This window comes from Glarea lozoyensis, assembly GCF_000409485.1.
Source record: "Glarea lozoyensis ATCC 20868 chromosome Unknown GLAREA10, whole genome shotgun sequence".
Lineage (NCBI taxonomy): Eukaryota > Fungi > Ascomycota > Leotiomycetes > Helotiales > Helotiaceae > Glarea > Glarea lozoyensis.
The window spans coordinates 834,816-856,874 of record NW_007360984.1 but is presented as its reverse complement, the minus strand read 5'-3'; the positions used below and the strand labels follow the sequence as shown (position 1 = coordinate 856,874).

At 45.6% G+C, this 22,059-nt stretch overlaps 8 protein-coding genes across 8 annotated transcripts; 5 read left to right on the top strand and 3 right to left on the bottom strand.

Moving 5' to 3' along the window:
• Positions 1 to 39: 39 nt before the first annotated feature.
• Positions 40 to 621, top strand: GLAREA_05310 (uncharacterized protein; the record flags this gene model as incomplete). Its single annotated transcript, XM_008078599.1, has 3 exons — positions 40 to 78; positions 190 to 313; positions 443 to 621. 3 exons carry the CDS (start codon positions 40 to 42, stop codon positions 619 to 621), a joined length of 342 nt encoding a protein of 113 aa, XP_008076790.1.
• Positions 622 to 1,201: 580 nt separating this feature from the next.
• GLAREA_05309 (Mitochondrial carrier) lies at positions 1,202 to 2,493 on the bottom strand (the record flags this gene model as incomplete). Its single annotated transcript, XM_008078598.1, has 2 exons — positions 1,202 to 1,956; positions 2,007 to 2,493. The coding sequence occupies 2 exons, from the start codon at positions 2,491 to 2,493 to the stop codon at positions 1,202 to 1,204; spliced, it is 1,242 nt and encodes a 413-aa protein (XP_008076789.1).
• A 1,050-nt stretch (positions 2,494 to 3,543) lies between these two features.
• GLAREA_05308 (14 kDa protein of cytochrome bc1 complex (Ubiquinol-cytochrome c reductase)) lies at positions 3,544 to 4,082 on the top strand (the record flags this gene model as incomplete). Its single annotated transcript, XM_008078597.1, has 3 exons — positions 3,544 to 3,659; positions 3,755 to 3,917; positions 3,987 to 4,082. The coding sequence occupies 3 exons, from the start codon at positions 3,544 to 3,546 to the stop codon at positions 4,080 to 4,082; spliced, it is 375 nt and encodes a 124-aa protein (XP_008076788.1).
• Positions 4,083 to 5,107: 1,025 nt separating this feature from the next.
• On the bottom strand, positions 5,108 to 6,580 carry GLAREA_05307 (Nucleotide-diphospho-sugar transferase; the record flags this gene model as incomplete). The annotated part of the gene is made up of 6 exons (XM_008078596.1): positions 5,108 to 5,256; positions 5,311 to 5,445; positions 5,498 to 5,578; positions 5,625 to 5,672; positions 5,726 to 6,360; positions 6,504 to 6,580. The coding sequence occupies 6 exons, from the start codon at positions 6,578 to 6,580 to the stop codon at positions 5,108 to 5,110; spliced, it is 1,125 nt and encodes a 374-aa protein (XP_008076787.1).
• Positions 6,581 to 7,400: 820 nt separating this feature from the next.
• GLAREA_05306 (DNA-glycosylase) lies at positions 7,401 to 8,618 on the top strand (the record flags this gene model as incomplete). The annotated part of the gene is made up of 3 exons (XM_008078595.1): positions 7,401 to 7,979; positions 8,035 to 8,504; positions 8,558 to 8,618. The coding sequence occupies 3 exons, from the start codon at positions 7,401 to 7,403 to the stop codon at positions 8,616 to 8,618; spliced, it is 1,110 nt and encodes a 369-aa protein (XP_008076786.1).
• Positions 8,619 to 9,136: 518 nt separating this feature from the next.
• GLAREA_05305 (uncharacterized protein) lies at positions 9,137 to 10,821 on the top strand (the record flags this gene model as incomplete). The annotated part of the gene is made up of 2 exons (XM_008078594.1): positions 9,137 to 9,750; positions 9,807 to 10,821. The coding sequence occupies 2 exons, from the start codon at positions 9,137 to 9,139 to the stop codon at positions 10,819 to 10,821; spliced, it is 1,629 nt and encodes a 542-aa protein (XP_008076785.1).
• A 1,439-nt stretch (positions 10,822 to 12,260) lies between these two features.
• On the top strand, positions 12,261 to 14,496 carry GLAREA_05304 (Kelch motif; the record flags this gene model as incomplete). Its single annotated transcript, XM_008078593.1, has 4 exons — positions 12,261 to 12,369; positions 12,422 to 12,511; positions 12,567 to 13,251; positions 13,305 to 14,496. The coding sequence occupies 4 exons, from the start codon at positions 12,261 to 12,263 to the stop codon at positions 14,494 to 14,496; spliced, it is 2,076 nt and encodes a 691-aa protein (XP_008076784.1).
• Positions 14,497 to 18,411: 3,915 nt separating this feature from the next.
• On the bottom strand, positions 18,412 to 19,440 carry GLAREA_05303 (F-box; the record flags this gene model as incomplete). Its single annotated transcript, XM_008078592.1, has 1 exon — positions 18,412 to 19,440. One exon carries the CDS (start codon positions 19,438 to 19,440, stop codon positions 18,412 to 18,414), a length of 1,029 nt encoding a protein of 342 aa, XP_008076783.1.
• Positions 19,441 to 22,059: the final 2,619 nt, after the last annotated feature.

Genomic DNA, 22,059 nt, shown 5'->3' with positions numbered 1-22,059 from the left:
TGTATTTGCTACATAATCATGTAACAACTATAATACAAAATGGCACAGCCTAATTCGAAGTTCAATCTTACCGGACGTGTATGTATATTGTTTTACTTTAACAAAAAGGCACTGTTCGTCGCAGCTTTTTTTGTTTGGGCGTGCAGTATCATCTCAGATATAGAGACAGCAAAGCTAAATGTCCCATAGAAAGTCACGGCACCAATTGCAGCCTTTACTATGGCTATTTTACTCTTTGTTTACGCAAGGACGTCAATTCAAGCTGCCAAAAGAAACGCGCAGAGGCATCGAGAGGCTGACGGTGGTCAAATAAGTACGTCTACTCCACTAGGCCATTCCCAGTCCTTTCCTCCGTTCAGTCTTCTTTAGGGCAGGGCAGGTTGGAAAAGATGCTTGGGCGCCTACATCTTTGGCATGATGACTGATACTAGATGCTATGTAGATTGGCACAACGAATCCCTTCGTCGTCATGGAAAATTAGAACCACCCGAATCGCAAGGAACTGTGGGACAGATAGTCGGGCTGGCGAAGGAGAATATGAATAAGAAAGATGGCCCAGAGGGAGGGGAAACAGAAGCGGAGAGAAGAGTTAGAGAGGCGAGGGTTGGGAAGAGAAGTTAAAAGTGCTTGGAGTATGAAATTGACGAATGCGAATAGGAGTTATGGAACCGTTCGTATGCGTAATATACGGCGATTCGGGGACAAGCCTTCACCAATTGTGTATGAGATGAGTAGACCAGAAGTGGGCTTTCGCGGAAGAACCCTATGAAAAAGTGACGCCAGAACTTTTGAGTCATATGTACGATATGTATATGTCTTTGTAAATCCAAATATGTACAAACGCTATGAGTTTCCATAGCAGTTCCCAAAACTCAATCTGGGCATATCCCCCAATCCATAAACATACAACCTTCCGCCAATTTCAAAGCGAATCAGCTTAAACCCCAGGTATCATGATTGAGCAAAAAGTCTCGCATGTCGCTACCGCCCCAAAATTCCAACTTGGAAAATACCAACCTCATATGCATCGAAACAGCTGCCTCGCCCTGTACGCCTGTTTATCAAACAAATAAGATTTGCAGAATCCTGCCACCACTCAGAAGCCAAAAAGAAAATGAAGATTAACTCTTGCGAAGCTGGCCCAAATTTCCAGAGATCTATACAATGTCCTCTCGTGTTACTGTTATCGGATGTACTGCACTCAGATACCTGCCGAGACCCCTTCAATTTTCCGTAAACCTTCCGATTTGGCAACTAAAACATGTTTCATCACAAACTCATATGTAAGCATTGTGGTTGTTGCTGCCGGCACCGCTCTCATCATGTTGGTCCCCATACCGGCGTAGAACGCTCTCCATCCTTCTTCTTTTAATATGGTCTGGAATGTCGTTACAATTCCCCTGTATCTTGGTATCGTGGCAGCTATCTTGGCAGGTATTGATCCAGGTTTAAAGTCCCCGCCTTCTAGCCCGCCTCGAAAAGCTGAGTATTCTTTTGATGATGATGGCAAAGATCTTTGTTGTGTCTGTAATCGTGTACGAATTACTTCGTGAGGGTATGTTGCTGAGCTGGCCATGACTTTGCTGAGCACGCTAGCGGATAGTATACCCACCCAGTGATGTTCCATGTCTCCCGCCGTAGACTGGCCCATTCCCTGACCCGTAAACTTTGTTTTCAGATACTCATATGCTGGAAATTGTATAGCGACGTGTGTTAGACCAAGCAGCGCTGGAGTAAGCCCCGAATAAAACGACAACATGCCTTCAGTCCTATACATTTTTTTCGCGGCATCAAGAGTCGATTTATAATGCCACGGTGGTCGGGCTTCTATTGATGTCGACTTCCTACTGACCTGGGCCATTAGTCTGGTTTTGATTACCCATATGGGATTGGTAACCATCGTCGATGAAGCCCCAGCTACTATGGACGACCAGAAATTGACTATGTTCACGTTTGCTAGCGCGACCATCAGCAACCCACATCTCACATATCCAAATGATACTTACCATTGTATTCGCCAAAAAATTCCTTTGACTTTCCATACACCGTAAACCACACCGCCCATGTGGGCAAATATCCTAATATAATCGGTCCCAGTCCTCTGTACATCCCCCTTAAACCCTCTTCCCGCCAGATGACCCTCGCAGTACCCAACATGCCACTATATCGAGCCGATGCCAAAGGGGGAGCAGAACTGCTCTGTGCGGCCCTAAACCCACCCTGCGCTTGTAATTTCGTCTTAATAACATCCAAGGGACAAGTGACCACACCAGATGTGAAGCCCCCAGCTGCACCAGCTAAAGCATGAAAGGTCGAATCCCCTCTTCCCATTGAAAATCTTTCCAACACCGTAATCGGACCATTTTCTCCTCCAAACCCCGCGGCGGCAGAGCTCGCAAGCTTCGACGTTGCAGATTCGGGAGAAGAGGAAGTAGAAGAGGTAGCGAAGTCCCGAGACCCCGGCGAAGACGGCGTGCTGCGTTCATGCGACATTCTGGAGTAATCGTGAGATGGGATTTCGGCGTAAATAGTAAGTCGTGAGCTCTCCTCTCAGAACCGAACCTGGAGCCGAGGAAAAGCGCGGCTTGCTCTGGCAATGAAGCAAAGCAGCAGTATCTATTTTCTTGCTTATTCTATCACCTCCTTCCGTTGGTTTCTCCTTCACAATCTCGTGTCTTGGTGAGCGGGGAAGATTCCCACGCAGCACGCCAGACACAGCAACTAACGGTTGTAGCAGGCCATTGACGATTCCCGACGGGAGAGGAACAAGTATGTTAAGGGACACACGGAAGGCGTGAATAACGGGCGCAAAAGCGAAGCTTGAATGAATATGTTGAGGATGGTGGATGATTCCGGGCGTTAATATTGTATGCCGAAGTTTGCAGTTTTCCTAAGTGGGCAGCCCGTCAACAAGTTGTACCTCAAATTGTTGACGAGGAAGCTTCAGGGGTCTTGTGAGAACAAAGAGGCCCTTCTTCAACATGGATTATGCATAGTGTAGCAATTCCAAAAGATCTTACCTAAAGTATCTCAACCTGGTTTCTGGTTTGGTGTATGGCAGATTGTGTTATGTGAAGTGACAACTTCTATGGCTTCCAAGTTGTAAGTGACACCTCTTGGAGTGGGGGCTCCAACGTGCGGTGACAAAAGCAAAGTCCGACCGATGATTATACGTCAGGAGCTTGGGCCAGCTTGCTGCATACGATTGAGGTAGAAAGAGCGGCAGGAGACACTCTTACAGCTGAGATTTGCACGAAGATAAACTGAAATGATATTGAGGGGGTGATAAAAGGGAATTAATTAGGTTAAAGCACCTAATTGCTAGATTATAGCTGTTCAAGAGCTAAGGCAAAACTAGACACCGCCTAGAAAAGCTCCCACGATACCACGCGCCGCCCTAAGCCACTAATCCTCCACCTCTGATTCGCTACACCAACCTACGACCGCTGACTAGGCCAAAAACCTCAGTCAAGCACAACTGACATTCAAACTCCGAACGAACCTCATCGTCGCCCCAAACCGCCCACCACACCCACCACCAAGATGTCGGCTCCCTCATTGGCAAACGCCATTTCCAAGCGACCATGGCTCATGCGCATCATGAAGCCAATATCCAACTGGTACTGCAACGCTGCGGGATACAGAGCTTTAGGACTCAGGTACGACTCTACCTAGGATTTCGAGCGGCAGCGGATGACAGTCCATTGAAAGCGCCGGGCAACATGATGAGATAAGGGCTAATGTGTGGAAACAGAGCCGATGATCTGATCCCCGAGGAATCCGAAGAGGTGCTCCTAGCACTCAAGCGTCTCCCGCAGCAGGAAGCATACGACCGTGTTTTCCGCCTTCGTCGGGCATTCCAAGCATCGCTCGCACATCAACTTCTCCCAAAAGCCCAGCAGACAAAGCCAGAAGAGGTACGAATATGAGCCCCGCGAATGTGGAACAAGGCGTGAAGTGGGCGAAACTAACAAGCTTGACAATAGGATATTGCATATCTCTCGCCCATTATCGCCGAGATCGAAGCAGAGGCAAGAGAGCGTCTGGATTTGGAGTCTATGACTATCACCAAGAAGAAGTAAATCAATATGACGGACGAATGAATGGCTAGGTTGAGGGCGAGATTTGTATAAAGGGGCGGGCCGGAATGCATTAGAGGGTTGAAGGGGAGGAAGACTGTACTGTATAACGAGGATTCATCCACTTTTCAAGCACTCCAGTGTATGTGCTTCAATTTATGTGGAACCACCTGGTTGTGATTACATTGAAATCATCAAAAGACTGATATCTGAAGCACGAAGACAATTTTGTGAAAAGTTCCCTGGAAGATACACAATGCCAAATAGTACAGTTAGCGCTGCTTTGACAGTTAGTTGATCAAATCGACAGTATTTGATGTCCCACGTCAAGACTCATTCAATATAAATACTTGGCCCAGGGCCCAGGCATCTTCCCAAGGAGAAGCTGAGCAAGGTCAGATCATAGTAACAGTCCAAAATAACTTAATGTATGCATATAGGTAGTAATTCTTGCCGAAACCCAAACTATATACAGGAAATCGGCCTAGTTAAGTCACTAGCCTGGAAAGAAGTTTGTCTTTTGAGTAAAAGACGAATTTCGTACTATCGACCCCTGTTGCCATGTGCCGGGTCCTGGCCATCAATAAAAGAGATTTAACCACCGCTATTAGTTCCCTCGTCCGTATCCATACAGAGCAGCATGGATAATTCCATTGCCACTTTCCCTCGTCTTGATGCACAGGTGCATAGTCCAGTTCCCTCCCCTCCAAACAAACAGGTTTCAATTCTATTAAACGGAAAGAAGCCATTCACATGCCCAACATGTCAGATCCTGAGTCCCCTCGAGGCTTTGTAGACCCAATTATCCCCGTCGAAACTCCAGCTTTAGTAGCAGCAACACAATTGGAACCCCAGCAAAGAAAACATTGGGTGAGTGGGGCTTGGTCCTCTCTTTCATCGAATTTTCGCAAGGCTCCAAAAGACAGAACCTCTCTTTCTCACTGAACTCCATATATGCCTGGTATGCCTGGGAAGATGATCGACAAAAATTGAAATGTGTGCTTCGTACAATATCTGAGTCCCCTGGCCTAGGCATTACCCGGCTTCTCTTCCGTATCTACGTGCCAGACAACATAGTTTGGTAATCCAATGACCTCGTAACCTGCTCTCTTGGCCATTTTCGCGAAACCTTCGGTCTCGGCTTGATTTTCAAATGCGTATGCGGGGAAGTTAATACCTGAATCCTAAATTAGCGACCAAAACTCCAAACCGACCAGCTCTCCAGACTTACCCGACCGATGTACATCAGCTTTTACAATTATATTTACACCCCCAATACCATCTAATTCCAATTCTTCATCCTTATTGCGCCGCCAGTCACCCATTTTAGCCATATAAGTACGTCCGGTTACAAATTCTTTGTAACCTACAAAGTCCGTTAGCCATAGTTTCTACCGGATGCAACAAGATTGATCTACCTTCCACAATAATTGTATCTTTATCAAGCGTAGAAGCCAATTTACGCGCTTTGTCCGAGTCTACCCAAGAATTGTAATCGACTGCGAGATATTAGCATGTATCAGTATAACTTTTAGCTTGACCCACATCTGCCTTCGATATCTTTGCCGTCCTTGTAGCGATGGAACCAGACATCTAACACACAAAGTCAGCTTCGTTGTAGATTTGGGAACCCCAGATGTTCTTACTTGGAACGATAATATCACGATTGTGTGCTGTGAAGTCCTCGATTATTTTGGCCGGGCTGTCTTTGATATCGCTGTCCCTCCAGTACACCCATGAGTGTTCTGGTTTTAACGCTGCACTAAGCAGATAGTTCCTCGCTCTGGCCATAATCTTGCGCCGTGGAGCCTGGGCAGCGAAACCGTGTCTCTCTTCAACCGTTTGAGATGTGCTGGCCCCAAAGTCCTTTTCGACTATGATTACGCTGTTGAAAGGCTTAATCAAGCTGTCACCAGACTTCTGAATACGTTTCAGCTCCAAGGCAAGTACTGCGAGCGTGTCGTCAGATGAATCGCCCACCAGAAAGCCAAGGTCTATCAGATGATGAGGGTAGGTTAACGCTGAGAGCAGATCGAAATATTGTGGAAGGAAAGGGGCGGCATCACGAAGCGGCGTCAAAATAAGAACCCGTTCTTCATTCGTCGCTGCGTTCCTTGTTGACTCGATTGCGTTGAGGTCGACTCGTGTTATCGTCGATTCGTTTACCACCAGAGGTTCGTGGTGGTTAAATATCACAGGAGTCTGCATATGCGCATTCCACTCGACGGCTTCGTTCGTCGACATCTGCATCGGAGGTTTCGAGGGCCCCCAGCAGTAAAATCTGGTTCGCTCGTTAGCAATGACCTGAAAAGGTTGATGAAAGTGTCGAGCTCGTTCAGGGGAAAGTCTCCAACCTTTGCATTTCTGACGCCGATGTGCTAACTCCTCTCCAAAACAATAGAACTATCCCAATGAAGGCCACACAGAGTAAGAACCGTGTTCTTGTTATGAAAACCCATATCGCCCTCGTTGGCGGAAGCTGTGCTTTGGCCGACTTCCATGTCGTTCCTTTAGGGAGTAACATGACGGGCGAACCCCCCGAATCCTCTGCACCACCAAATTAAGGTATGCTCTCGAATTGCGGCGTCCAGATAAGACTTGAGGTCGATTGTAGCACTGAGAAGGTATGCGGGCTGGATGGCAAGCTCTGGCCGCTAAGATTGAGGTGGTGGTTGAAGTTGAGGTCTGCTGCGCGACGATGGCGATGGGTCGAGAAGACAGGGTCGTAGTACCGGGCCTAGTGGACTAGAATTACGAATAACACCGTTAGCGAGATGCGGACCGTTGTAAGTTGCAACTTTTCGAGGCCTCGACTTACCCGACAATACGTTGCTTTCGTGTTGGTAGAAATATCAAGGGGGAGATTTCGCAGACTTGGAACTCATACGAGCATTGGAAAATTATTATTGACAGTTCTTTCGGAAATATCGCGCCCTAGCGCAGACGGAGCTGGGAGTAATCTCCTATCAATCGACTCGAGATGACAGGGGCTACAGCCGCACGTGATGCTGTCACTCTTGGTGTAAGCTCGGTCGAACCCCCTACTCCTCTCCAGCATGGAATAGGAACGCTTACGAATGATCTTTTTGCATTTGATTCTTGCTCATTATCCAAGTCTGTAGTCGGTTTGTTTCCAACAACGTACACATACTTGTCCCTACGAATAGATATCTCCTGTTCAGATCTACTGTACTACTGTCATACCTTTCAACGGCTTCCTCACGCCTTCTGGTTCGCAGGCTACTGCTGCCTTTGCAATTGCTTTTTGACCGAAGCACAGGATTCAGTATTCTTTCCAGACCTTTTCCAGTACATCCAATTATGTCTACCAGAAGGTCCTCCCGTTTGCGTACTGCTACCGTTCAAGATTCAACGCTTCCCGCGGTAGCTCCAACGAAATCCGTGAAGGGTGGCAAGAAACGGAAAAGCACCACCAAAGACGAAGACAAGCCTACTGTTGGAAGCAAAGATGTTGAACCCTCGACTCCCAAACGAAAAAGGGTCGCTAAGCGTCCATCATCCTCCCCAGAAGCTCCAACGCCCGCTGTCACGAAGCTGCTATCCATGTACCATGGCCCTGGCGAGGTCAATATTGTGATCCGCCCTCCCGTTGTTAATCGTCTTGCGGTCCCAAATGGCACAAATGCACAATTGGTGTCTCCAGAGACTCGTCGCCTTGTCTCAAACAAACCGCTTGACCAAGTCTCCCCTTCTAAAAAGCCTAATGGTACGACTACGACGAAGAACATTCTTGATGCAGCATTGGAGCATCTTATTCAGGTGGAACCAAAATTGAAACCAGTGATTGAAAAGCATCCTTGCAATGTTTTCTCGGAAGAAGGTTTGGCTGAGGTCGTTGATCCTTTCAGTAGTCTAGTCAGTGGAATAATCTCACAACAAGTAAGTATTCTTCGCTTTCCACTTCGAGAACTAAAGGCATTGACATAATACTTAGGTATCAGGAGCTGCTGCGAAGTCCATTAAGGCCAAGTTCGTCGCACTCTTCAATGAAGGAGAGGACGCGTCTTCTCACGGCTTTCCGACACCATCTATGGTCTGCGCAATGTCTAATGAAGCCCTACACAGTGCAGGACTCTCAAAACGTAAAGCGGAATATATCAAAGGACTTGCTCAGAAATTTCATGATGAAGAGCTAACAACAGATATGCTCTTTTCTGCTTCGTATGAAGAAGTACTTGAAGCTTTGACGAAGGTAAGAGGGCTTGGGAAGTGGAGTGTGGAAATGTTTGCTTGCTTTGGCCTGAAAAGAATGGACGTATTTTCCACTGGCGATCTAGGTGTTCAAAGGGGTATGGCAGCCTTGGCTGGAAGAGACGTGGCGAAATTGAAGAAGGGGAAACACAAGTTCAAGTTCATGGCGGAGAAGGAAATGGAAGAAACCGCTGAGAAGTTCAAGCCATACAGGTAAGTGAGAAATCATATCGTTTTGGAGGCTATGTATTAATTTATTGATATAGAAGCGTATACATGTGGTATTGCTGGAGGGTTGAAGATGTGGACATTAGCGCCTTTGATTGAGCCCATCAATTTCCACAAATGCAACTGCTTCAGCCTCATTCAAAGCTCTTATAAATACCAGGTCTTGACCCTTGTTCAGCGTATGAACAACCGAGCGCTTCGGCGCTCCGTTGGATTCGATTCCTTTTTTTATTTAATCATATGAAAAAAGCAATAATTTTCTCGAGCCCGAACGTCGTTGCTTGAACCAGCCACTCTTTAGCATTTGCCCATAAATTTAGGGCTGAGCGAGGGCGCTATCGTCGAGAATCCACCTTTCGGTGAAGGCTCTGTATGAGATGCGACGCTGTGTCAAGCCACAAGCACTCATTGTCGGTCACACAGCACATTTCAACCCTATTTGACGCCAATTCGCGCAATTTTCGTCGCAACATGGAGAGCGCGCATTTGACGGCTGCAGATCAGTACTTAGTCCTAGATTTACCCAACATTGGGAGAGGCACTTGGTTTTCCCTGGCACACACTATCAACAATCTGGCATCGAACTACAACAATTTTTCATATTCTTTGACAGCACAATGAACCATGAGCTTAGAAACTGTTCCTCTTTTCTCACCAACAATATCACTTACAGTTGCCATAATCCATTCCCGAATTGCACTATAGCTGGAGGGTTTGATCTCAAAACACTTGCCAGTATCACCATCATCATCAACAATTCGTGCCCTTCTGATTCCAGATTATACCCTGGTTACAATTTCCCTAGCATAACCAACGATGCTTGTCAGATCTTCTCTGGTGGTAACGATTGGAAAAAATATCCTACAGACGAGGCTTGGGGAAGAGTTATCGCTTGGAAATTTGCACTATATCAATTGGCTGCGTTGTTTCCTAGACTTCCTCTAAGATTCATTGTCGAGCTTTTTGTCTTGGCTCATCTTATGGGAGATCCCATCACCACCCTGAGAGATATTCTCGTCAAGTTCGAGACTTGTCAACAGCGTGGTACGATGTGGAAGAAATTTCTTGCATCATCAAAAATCACTTGGCGCTCTCTGGGTCTAAGTGGGAAAGGAAAGCCCAGTACCCATGATGACAGACTATGGATGGCGCTTGCTGCAATATCGGATGCATACGGCGAATGGGGCCCTGATATCCGCGAGGAAACAGAAAATCTTATTCGGGCACTTATGTCCGTACTGCCATCACAGGTACACTTTTCTATCAACTGACTGATTATGTGTTTAGAGAGCCAAAACCTCGGAGATCTCGTAAATCCCGATTGTGGTTCGTCAAGCTGTGTTTTGGAGTGGGAAACTCACTCGCGGCTGACCGCACGACGAAGTTTTTCCCGATGATTATTGCACAGTTCTTCTTGGTATTCGATATTGGTATTGCCTTCTTCCCAGCAAAGGGTCGGGCACAGCGTACTGGCGCTTATGTCAATATGGACGTGCTGTCAGTTGCGTTTGCCTCGCTGTTCTTTTGGCTTATTCCTACCGTCGCTCTCGGTTCTATTATAGGTGTCTCCCAGTCGGCGCACAGCGTTCCAAGGATTATCTTACAATTCAGCAAAATGTCGAACAAGCCTGCCCTAGCACCACCAAACGTTTTGCAACATGATCGCGAACTAAATGGAGGCATCTACTCATGGCAACCGAGACGACGCTCACGTAACTCTCGTGATTCTATCGCCGACTCGGACAGTGGACAATATCGTAGAGCAGGAGTTATCGCCGACGTTCTGGTGTTCATAAAAAGTTTCAAGCATCATATCGCTCCAGCATCCACCATCGTCCCAATTTTCATTACGTCGCTTGCGTGCGTTACAGGTCTAATTACTGCGTACCTTGTGCCCCCTTCAGGCTTTGAGTGTCGCCATTTGGGTATGCTCTCGATATTCTCGGCGTGGATGCTCAGTTGGCTTTTCGGTCTCCTACTGCTTCCATCCAGAAATCATCCCTGGCATTTTCATTTTGCTTTGGGAAAAGATATTGTCTTTGCAGTCGGTACCTTAGCAGGTCTAGCTCTAGGTCAAGCAGGTATCTATAATCGTTGTTCTTGTTATACGATTTGGAATGGTAAAGGCATTATCATTCCCGGATACGTCGACTTTCGCACAATTCTCAATTCTAGAATTGTTAAAGAATACCCAGCTATAATTATCGGTGCTGGCATCGGTTTTCGACTTCTACTTACTTGTACCTTTGCTAGTGTACTTGAATTATCGGCTTGCTTTCAAGGTGTTTCTGCGAGGCGATAATGGAAAGGATTTACCTCGAGCACATCAAAAAATCAGTGCTAAAAAGACGTGGAAGCCAACATTTCACAAAAGACTTGGTCAGAATTTGCGGGTTGGAAAGCGAAGTGCGACATTCTTTGGCAAGTTCAGATGGCCAGCCTTCATCTCACGAAGCAGAAATGATACGGCTGTAGGGTACGAAATTCGGGGCTGGCCAGCGCAAAATATAGGGCAGAGATCGAATAGTCACTATTCGCCTGTACCACAGCCGGCCTGAAAAATTCATTATCTTACTCACTTCATCCTTGTCTCTGTCCGGTGGATCAAATTCCGACCCACAGTACTACACAATTTCGTGAGACCACGAGGCTTAAATTTTTAATTACCATCCTAAAGTCACATCTACGAGGTTCTTCGTGGTTATGTCATAAAAAAAATATGGGAGAATTTGACTAGTAATTGAGCTCTAGCAAAGTCCGAAATAAGTATAATAGGATTCTCCTGCATCCGACCCATCCAACCTAGGACCGGACAGGAAGGGATTATACTTGAATATCCACATAATGAGAGATGCTGCTCTAATCGGTCTGGTATCGAGATATTGCGACTTTGTGGGTGCCTCATCACTCGAACAAGCCAGTCTTCTCAATCCAATCATACGTAACGATCCGGCCATAGAAATAGACCGGATGATTCTGGGTCTCCGGCGCGGGTTGGGACCTTATATCATTGGCACTTGTTCCCTCAATGAGATATGAAACCGGCCTTTGCCGATGTCTGTCAAGTAATGCACTGGTTCTCGCCAAAGTCTCGGTAACTCTAAATCAGAATACGGCCTCGGCTGGTCGTATGCTGAAAAGGAATTATGAGTGCGAAGAGACCGCGGCGTAGAGCTCAGCCATCGTTGGTGATCTTCATGCCTTCCGAAGTTTTGGGCCTAATCAAATTTTAGATGTCCGACACCGTTAGATCGACCAATCCATCAATATTCCTAAAAGTATAACCAAAAACCCCTTCGCTCATTATGTAACCACTCTTGAAAGGCGATCAGACTTACGCCGCTCCTACGAGGCATTGTGGAACGAATTGTCGCTTATTCAGGGGGCCACACATGCATTCTCAAAGCCCCCTGCCCATCTGGTGGCACTGCTCGCTTAAGAACATTCGCAGGATCAGTGCCTACCAGCTGTCAGCTCTCTGTAACGGAGCATGCGATATTGACTATGCGGACTAGCCGAAGCGTAGATTTTATATGGTCTTGCACAAGATGGCATATCATATTCGTCTTTATATAAGGCAGTGGTCCCTCGTACGACGGTTGGGGTACCGCTACTGGCACTCGTACAGGGCTTCAATGTCTTTTCGTTCGTTATGCCGGGTACAGTAACACGACCTTCATTTTCTCGCAATAGACATCGTTACTGTACTAGTATGTCAATCACATTCGTTACTGATCTAGTATGTTGGTTCGCACCTCCTGGATTTTTTTGAATGTCGCCTTCATTCTTTTGGGCGTCATTGATGCCAGCTTTTTACCTCAGAAGCTCAACAGTTGGTTTTGGCAGTCCTGTAAGTCCCGACTCCGATTAGTATTCGAATATATGCTAACGTGCTTTGACAGCTGTGGTGGCAAAGGGATGGTTATTCATAGATGGTGGGGAGATAGTTGCACAGTTTAGTGGGAACTCTTCTGGTAGCAGCTCAGTGTGGAGTGAGTCTGAGTCTGCACTCCAGTATAACAACTTCAAAGTCCTAACAGAGTACAGACCAGCAGACAATTGCCATTGACTTATCCAAGTCATGGAAGACAACGGATTTGTCCCCTGTTCTCACCAACAAATCGTCTTCAGTTCCAATCGCCCGGCGCCCTGACATGTGGTATGATGAAGCCGCCGATCTTGTCTATTCGATGGGCGGGTGGCAATACAACTTCAGTGGGCCTTTCTATCTTGATAACCCTCCTGTAGACCTTTGGGGATTCAAACCATCTTCTGATGGCTCGGTTACTTGGCAACGTCAACCGTGGAGTTCGGACCCTTCATCCAATAGGCTAGCAGTGAACGTCTTCGGAAGCTTGAACGCGAATTCTCCTAAAGCTCACTATTCTCTCGGTGGTAGCACCATAACCAATCCTCACGTTGCATTTACTGGAGAAGAGCCGGTTCGCGAATTAGTCACGTACGACTCCCAAAATAAAACGTGGTCATCAACAATAATGCCTGACAACACGTTTCAATATGGCGAAGGTCAGTATATTGATACATATGGAGAAGAAGGCGTGATCATCTACTTCGGTGGCCTCGGAAATACGATAAAAGACCTGACAACCATCCTCATCTACGACATTCACACACGAGTCTTCTATCGCCAAAATACTACGAACGCTCCAATAAACCGCATTTTCTTCTGTTCTGTCGGAGCTAAGGCTGCTGGCAACGATTCGTACGAGATGTAAGTAATCTAAGCATTGGATAGTATCTTTTTGGTTCTGATAATGGCTCTAGTTTTATCACGGGCGGCTCTGTGAAAAACAGCAGCGGTGTTCCTAAAAATAATCTTCTTCCTGAGGAGCGCGAAAGTCTACGTTCAATATACATCCTTACCATCCCTGCATTCACATGGGTGAAGGCACCAAACCCAGATCCTACCTGGCGCTCGAGTCATTCCTGTAAGAATCTCAACGAGCGTCAAATGATCGTAATCGGCGGCACTCAAGAAGATGCCCCACTGGCAATGGAACCTAGGCCAAATGCTATAGGTATTTACGACTTGGTAAATCTAAATTGGACAGACACGTATAATCCCGACGCCAAACCTTATACTCGAGCATCTGTTGTACAGGATGTTTACACCAACACCTCGGGTCAACCAAGTATTTGGGGAGATGCGGCACTACCTGGTATCTTCAAGGTCAGGGCAATTCAACCAACACCTACCACTTCCACTATTCCAGTAGCGACTGGCTCACCGACATTATTGAGCACATCAACAGCAATTCCTCCGCCAACAAAACCTCAAACCAATCTCATGACCATAATTCTAGCCTCCACCCTCAGCGCCACCTTCACCATCGCTCTAATCCTCATCCTAACAATCTACCTCTGCAAACGCTCCATCGCCCTTCGCAGAGCCGAGAACGCAATTGCAGCACTCGCAAACTCATCCAAAGTTCCAAGCTCAACAAACTTTTACGCCTCAGAAAATGGAAGTCTTCCGGCCGAGGTCCACGCAGATCGGATTTGGACGGAAATGCTGACGACAGCGAATTATCACGAGGTGGAGGATAACCGTGTGGTTCCTATCTGGGAGATCGATGGGCAGGAGAGAAGTTGGAATGGCAAAGAATGGATTAGGAGAGGGAGCAGGGCTGATAGTGCGAGTGTTTATAGTGTGGAGAGTAGGCAGACTGCTGGTGTGTTTGATTTCGCACATGCCAGTTCTATCCACGATAGTCCGACGCTGAGGAGTCCTGTTATTCCGTTACCTAGTCCGGTTATTCCGAGTCCGGTACATGGGAGCCCAAGCATGAAGAGTATGAAGAGCATGAGAGCTCCAAGTGTTAGGAGTAATGTCGAGGATAGTCTTGAGTGGAGGAGAGAAAACTATAGTGAACGGCCGCAAATGAGGATGCCGATTCCGGTATCTATGCCGCAGAGGCCGGTGTTGAATGTCGTTACGAATGGAGATTGGATATGATGGGGTGTATACGGCGAGTTTTGGATGATTTGATGTGGCGCTTTATACCCTGATAGAATTAGAATGTACCAACATTAATATGCAGATGGCAAACATGCTTTTGCTTTCAACAGATTTGTCAACTGATGAGTTTCTTATACGAGGAAGTTGCCTTTAGGAAATGATTCAGTCAAAGCTCAATTGTAAAAGCGCGATGGAGGAGTCAGGAGGACACCTCCGTACTTTAACCAATCAGCTCAAGCTAACGATAGAAATGCTACACTGAACGTAGCACGGTCTGCTTAAACTTCTGGAAATGATTTTTTACTAAGCGCCGAATCATGAACAATCACATCGAAGGTGTTCAAACATCGCTCACTTCATTTCACCTTGAACATATCACGCACTTGCGGCAGCAAAAGAAAAATCGGTGACAGCATCTTCAATCCCTCAACTTTCTATCTTACCATGCTACCCTCTTCCCTCATGAATCCGTTCGCGTAAACTTAACTCCATTCCCTTCACTGAAAGTCTACAATATTTTATTACTTAGACAACCCGAAACCGTAAACCGGAATGATTGGTTTGTTGCGTTTGAGCATGATTTAGGTCTTGGAGCGGAAAGGGAAGTTATATCAACGACATTGACAAGAGGTTTACTCAAATGAGAGTTTTATCGAGAAATATTGAAATGGTCTCTGAAACGTCTGTGTTTGCAGAGTATTGCATACCTTTGTCTGTACTTCAAACAAAAAAACATCACTTTTCTAGATAAGCACTTTCGTTATTTGTCCATCGTTTTAATTTCGAGGGCGGGAAAATTGCTTACTTTGATACAACTGTGTCATCAGACTTCACAACCGAAATCTACGTTTTCTGCCCGGAAAGTGCTTGATAAATATGTCAATTTATCCCGTTCATCTATCAGAACATCAATCGCTGCCGTTACGACGGTATGACCGGGCGCTGGAGTGTCTTCTCTCTACTTCTGGACCGCAAGAACAATCTCATCGATTTGACTTTATTAAAGATACAGTCGAGCAAAAAAAATACATGCAGTTAATTATGTTCAAACTTTGTACATTCACTAATATCGCAGTTCCAAAACATAAGATTCGGTGGTGAAAAAGGAATCGGTGACAAGCATCTCAGGACAGGACTAATCTCCGCCACTTGAGCCAGTAACATTATCTCGCCATTCCTAAATCCGTCTAGTTTTACTCTATCTATTCACTTAACTAATAAGGGTTCAAAAATTAACAAAAGAAATCATACCTGCCATAAGGCATTTTTATGTCTGTTTTAAAGCAAATCTTAAAGGACTCCTATGCCGTAACTTCAACCCTCTTTCATAAACTATTAGCGGGGAACTCTTCTCGACAATTCCACCCTTCGCCCCAACATCAGCTTTGACTTCAATGAGTTTGATTCAAAATACAAGTTATCAACCGTGTGCTCTCGATAATTAGTGCGAAATCTTCATTTCTCGTTTCCTCGTTCGAAAAACTAGGATCTTAACCCACATCGAATCCATTTCTTGTGCATACCTCCGTGTCGCTCAGCATTTAGTACAATCGTGAACATACTCAGAGCCACAACAGTGTCCAATACAAAAAGCATACAATCAGTATCAAAAAGGACCTTGCCCTAATCCCACTTCCACCAAACCCACAATACCATCCCCTCCTCTAATATCAAGCCAAAGCCATCTCCGCCCGCCAAAAAAGATGACTAGCTCCAGATCGTACCAGATTAGAAATTCCAGGTCATCTCTACTCCTGCGAATATTCCAGGACACCGAGATACTTAGTTTCACTCCTACTCAACTACAAGTCCAAAGCTAAAATCGTTTCAGAGTGGGAATTTGCGTTTAAATTCAATTCCTACCCTTGGGATAGATGCCATCTTACGCAATCATCCACCAAACCAACCATGGGGAGAATAAATGAGTACATTGAGCAGGAGCTGCTAGTGGTGAGACGACTACACCGCAAAGAGAACATCACGGAGGATGAGCTGATAAACAGAGCGACGGCAAGAGCGTACCGACGTGTGAGAGGTACGCTTCAAATCCTACTACAGATATTATAAAGTTAATCTGAAATTTCTTAGTAAGTGGATTTGCAATTACCTCCGTGGCGTCAGCTTTATTGTAATCAAGCGAACTAATTCGGTAGTGAAATCAAAATCGGTGACAACTACCCTATTAAAACCCAGACTTTACTTTGCCACAAACTACATAGATATCCCACACTCTTATCTACAGCAAGCTCTATTCGTAATATACTAATGCCTTCAGCACTTATCATGTTAATTACTTCCACAACACAACGCCAGTCTTCTTCTCCCAGTATGGTTCAATGTGAGGTTTGACTCTTGACATCTTGCGTTTTCTTTTATAGCTTACTAGATTTATATCTTGGGGTTGTTTGTCAGGGGTAGGGATATTCCTTGACTTTTGAGGGTTGTGATATTAGGGGTGGAAGTTTTGCAGTATGAGAAAGTACGAGGTTGTGTTCTGCATGTAGGGTAAACTTTCTGGTTTACACCTAGATTAAATCTAGTATCTAGGGGAGAGTAAGATAATTGATCATGTTTAAAAAAATTTCAATCAATATATGTCGCAGTATATATTCTGGCGTTATAATATCTAACTAAAGTAAAGCGTCATTTGAAGAAGAGGAATACGATTCTCAAACTTAGAAGGCGTTAGTTTCTAGAATGTTCAATTTCTTAGTTAAGGAGTTTGTATCTAGGAAAGTCGAAGCAAAACGCCTTTTGTTAAACACCTATTAAACACACATTACCTACTCCCGTTTTCAGAATTTCAGTAGCAACACAAAACTCGGGGACAACCGCCCACATCCCCCTTGCACATACTTCAAAACAAGACCTTGGCTCTTTCTCAGAAAAACTAGTATACTAAGCAAATCTCCCAGGCATCACGTTTAGCGAAGTGTGAATTGGTCGTTTATCACGTCTTCTCGCAATAATTATTCAGATATTCATGGATTTGGCCAAGATGAAAATTCCCTCATCTCACCACTTTATTTTATATGCTGCTTTACTTGGTGACTTGGGGGGTTGATTTATGTTGAACAGAGGGACTTTGAAGGATGGAGATGAGTTTTGGTTGGCACCTCGACGAGGAGTCAAGAGGGCGGTAGTTGGTATATGTTACTGGTTTGATAAACATGACAGTCTTCACGGGATTTTGGGATAACAGATTTTCGCGCGGTGTTTCTCTACTTGTTTGTCAAGTATTGGTAACGCAGCATGTACAAGTTGTGAAATTAATTTGAAGTCCGAGGCACAAGACTGTGTAATTGTGAACAAAGTTGATTAGATATTATGACATCAAGATATACTTTATTTGTTTTTAGATAACTTGAGAAACTACACATTAAGAAATTATACAATAAAAATTACAAAGCAAAACATAGCACAACCCTCCTTCAGTGAAAAAAATGAAGCCAATAGATATCCCATGTGATTCCGAACCAATTTCATCCTGAACACCAAAAGACAGTCCACCCATCCCACAGTTATCAAAAATCCTTTGGCACCCTAAACTCTTCGTCCATATGTCCAGACCCAGGGTATATCCAATCTTAACGCCATTTTAAAATGAACAACCTCAACCCTTGAAAACCAAAACCAAAACCAATCCGTCTACAATTAACCACACATAGCTCCAAAAAATGCAAGTGACCGATCAGCGCCTGAAGCTTCTTTGGGTGTTAAATCGCAGTCAGAAATTCTCGGCAATAAGGGTTTCCTGGTAGTGGCTGATCCGAGTTGTACCGATTGTGCTGGAAAGATAGAAGAGGTTTGATGTCGATATATTAATGACGCAAAGTGTGTAGATGTCGGGTCCTGTCCATAACGCCAAGGCAAGCAGTCCGGTGACAGCAAGTAGCTCAATCGTCAGCGATATCACAACTCGCGCGTCAATCGTTGCAACCCGCCCGTTAGTCTTTGCAACCGAGACACAATGTCTTCCGTAGCAGCTTTTATTTCTGCGAATAGTTTCGCATTGTCTCTGTTGAGTTGAGAGTCTTTACAATGCTTGAAATGCTCTATATACCCAGAGACGGTATAGTGAACATTAAGCTTAGGTTCCTCCTTCCTATGACTAAGAATACGGAGACTACGATCGCAAGCTTTGCAAGAGACCCCCCATCCTAACCTTCCACTTCGTTTGTCGAGGGTAGGGAAACGCAACAGTGGCAGAAATCGCCGTAGATGGTCTGACGTGCTGAGAGTAAAACACTCCACGAAATTGAAACCGCGAGCTTTGCCGAGTTCAACTGCGACTTTTTTCGCCTCCACGAAACGAACAAGCTGCTGTCGTGGCTGTACTCGATACCTTTCGGTACGAAGAGTGTGGACTGTACGGAGTTTACGTATGGTAGTTTCGTTCAGACCACGCAACTCTGCTGAACTAATTTCGATGGAGCGCATAAGTTGGGAAAACGTTGCGCAATCTACACAACACCGGCGTCCAGTGATCGTGTCGAGAAGTGGTCCGAAATCTCCACAAATGAAGCAGTCCTGGCGACAAAGTTCATCGAGTATGTCTTGAGGGGTGGAATAGATGGCCGTTTCCGTTGATAATAAGGCACGTACGGTGTCGGGCGAATACTTCATGAGGTCTTTGTATGCTGGAATGGTGTTCACAATAGCTCGAACTCCCCAGGAAACTCTTCTGAGATCTGTGAGACTTTGGAGGTCAAGCATGCTGAGAATCTTTACAATGATCTCGGTGGGTATGATTCTGAATAAATCGGAAGTAGAGCCAGGAAGGATCTCTATTTTCTTGGACTCGTGACGGCCATAGTCGAGCGGGGATGACGCTTTGAAGGTGGGAGTTTCATCGATTGTCGGTCCAGGGAGATCCGGAACTATGCTGGTGAGAAAGCAGAAGTCTCTCCTCGTTAGCGGTTCAGGTTCTGACGAAGACATTTTGGCTGCGATGAGCGAGGTGTTATCAAGCTGTACAGGTTGCAAAATGTTCTGAAGAGAGTTTTTAAAGGTGTGGTTGGAACTAAAGTAGGTACTACGGACGATCACGTGAGTGCCTAGGACTTTAGTACACTACACTTCGCACTTTGCATAGCTTTGGCCTTTGGTGAGGATATATGACATAAGAACTATGGCAGTTCTTCCGACAAGGCTCGGACCTGGATACATATTGGGCGTACAGAATCTGATCTAGGATACGCATCAGCAGAGCTATCTGGATGCGGAGTTAGCTCTAGATGAGCAAATAATCATTTCAACAAAAAGAGTTTTGTCCGACTTGGTTGAGTAGACACCTCGTATTAGATTATGAGATACTGAATACAATTGAGAACTCAAAATTAGAGTTTTGCAAATTCATACGTAGGGAAACATGACTGTGAGATGTTGTGACGTCGAGGACGATCACGTGACAGATAACTATAACACCATTGTAGAAACCTACGAAGTGCTCGATGATTGTCACAAACAGACAAGTAACTCTCTAAGATTGTCGAGACAAACTTGGTCGGTTTGGATATGCCAGCATGGGAAGGCAGCTGATGAATAGCCACTCCGTTTCCCAGCATAGTATAATCGAGACGACGAAATAGAAAACCGAGAGTTCGGTTTGAGCCTCCCCGTAAAACTTGTGCGTTCCATAACTGGAGGTATTATAGTTTATCGGACGAAGATCAAGAGGTCTGTTCTTGCGAAGGTCTGCGATGGCTAGGGGCGATCATGGTATGCGGGGAAGTGACAGAAAGGGCAGAAGCTTCATAGCTGGTGAGTGAAATCCGAAGGCTTCCACTCCTCTTCAAAGGACTCTCCAGGGAGGAAAGAAGAGAAGAAGCGGTGAAATGTTTGTTGTGAATTCGAATTCAGAGAGCCAACATCATGAAGTTCAAAAGCCAAGGCAAATTCCAAGTCGCCAAAAAGGAAAGTCACGGCAACCGATTTACATGCCCGTTTCAGACTCAGTTAATAAGCAAGGGTTCACTCCTCGAAATGGAGAAGCCAGGATTAATGAGACCAATTTACCCTTATCTCCTTCCTGCCTGAAGATCATCCGGCGTTTTCAGTTGGGTTGTCTCAGGCAGACATTTGTATCCTGGGGAAACAAATTGGAGGAAGATGGTTCATTTTGTAGGGTGGTATTGTTGTATTTCGGTCCTTTGGATGATGTGCAAAGATGAAACGTTTGGATATCTGGGTATTTGACGAATGGTAAGCTGATCTGGAAGCTGACCTGATCTGGCGAGTTGAATTCTGGCGTTTAGGGGAGTCGTAAAGTACAGTAAGCGCATCAAGACTTCATTTCTCAGACCACGCTTATGGAGTGTGCATTTTCGTGCTTATGGTTGATAGAGCGATATCCTGGGTAAGGTAATCGTGTTGGAAATGTTAGGTTTATGCAGTTGGGACGGGATCTTCCAAGATTGGGGATGGGATCTTCCAAGATTGGGGATGGTTTAAACTGTTAGACTGTGTTAGTTCGTGGATCCTCGAGATAGTATCTGGGACATGGTTGTCGATGTCGTGTTCTGATGTTCGCTAATCGCGTTCGTGGGAATCTGGTATGTTCGGACGAGTCAACGACAAGTGGCTCGAGAGTCGAATCATTGTCGGTGCTGTGATCTGATCTTGGCAATTTTTGGACACTTCTCGTGTCTGCATCTTAACCTTACATCTTCAATTCTGGTCCTTCGTTTGTGCTTTGGAAAGAAAGTCTATAAAAAAAGGCTAGGAAAATCTGCAAACGCGTGACAATAATCCGGATGTTATGATTAAGTTTCTGTACCTTGAAAGGGGCTCTTAGTGGCTTGACTTGCTTGCGTAGTGGCGCACCAAAACGAGCGAACTTTGATCCATCAGCGCCAGACCAATTTCGATTTTTGGTGGAGATCAGCTTGTGGTCGATCATTGGACCGTGGGCCGTGAAGCTAACTCGTCCAACAGAAGCAACCGGCGGCTGAAAGACAGCCTTCTTATGCCGGAATAATCCAGTGTTGCATAGCATAAATTCTGCTGTCATTTGTGAAGGGACATCTGTGAGATTGAGAGTTTATGGACCCGGATTTCTCTCCCAGCTTTGCACACAGATGTCTACTGTTCAAAATACCTCCTCCATCGTATTCAGAATCCGAGGATCACAGACCAGGGAAATAGATTAAACTCTCTTGGTCATGACGAGTCTGGCATAGCTCTGCGGTTGACGGCGCGACTTGGTCTTGTCTCGACAGCTGTAAAGCGTCCAGCCAACCAGAAACATTCCTTTGACTGAAAAGATGGAGCCAAATGGATCAACCAACCAGTCTTCCCCTGCATGCCATTTCCCCCAATCCGGTAAGCCCGGGCTGCAGCGACCTCGAAGAAGCCGTGCGGCCAGCCACCACATGCATCTTGGTAAAAGAAGATCCGGAGTCGTTCCTCACCACCTTTCGACTTCTACCGTCCTCCCTCCTCACCTTCCTCCACCTTCTTCCTCACCTCCCGACTGTCCATCGAATCGATACGGAATCTTCGTCTTTTCCTTTTCTCAAAGAACGAAAAAAGTTGTGTTATTGCATCAATTTCTCCGCT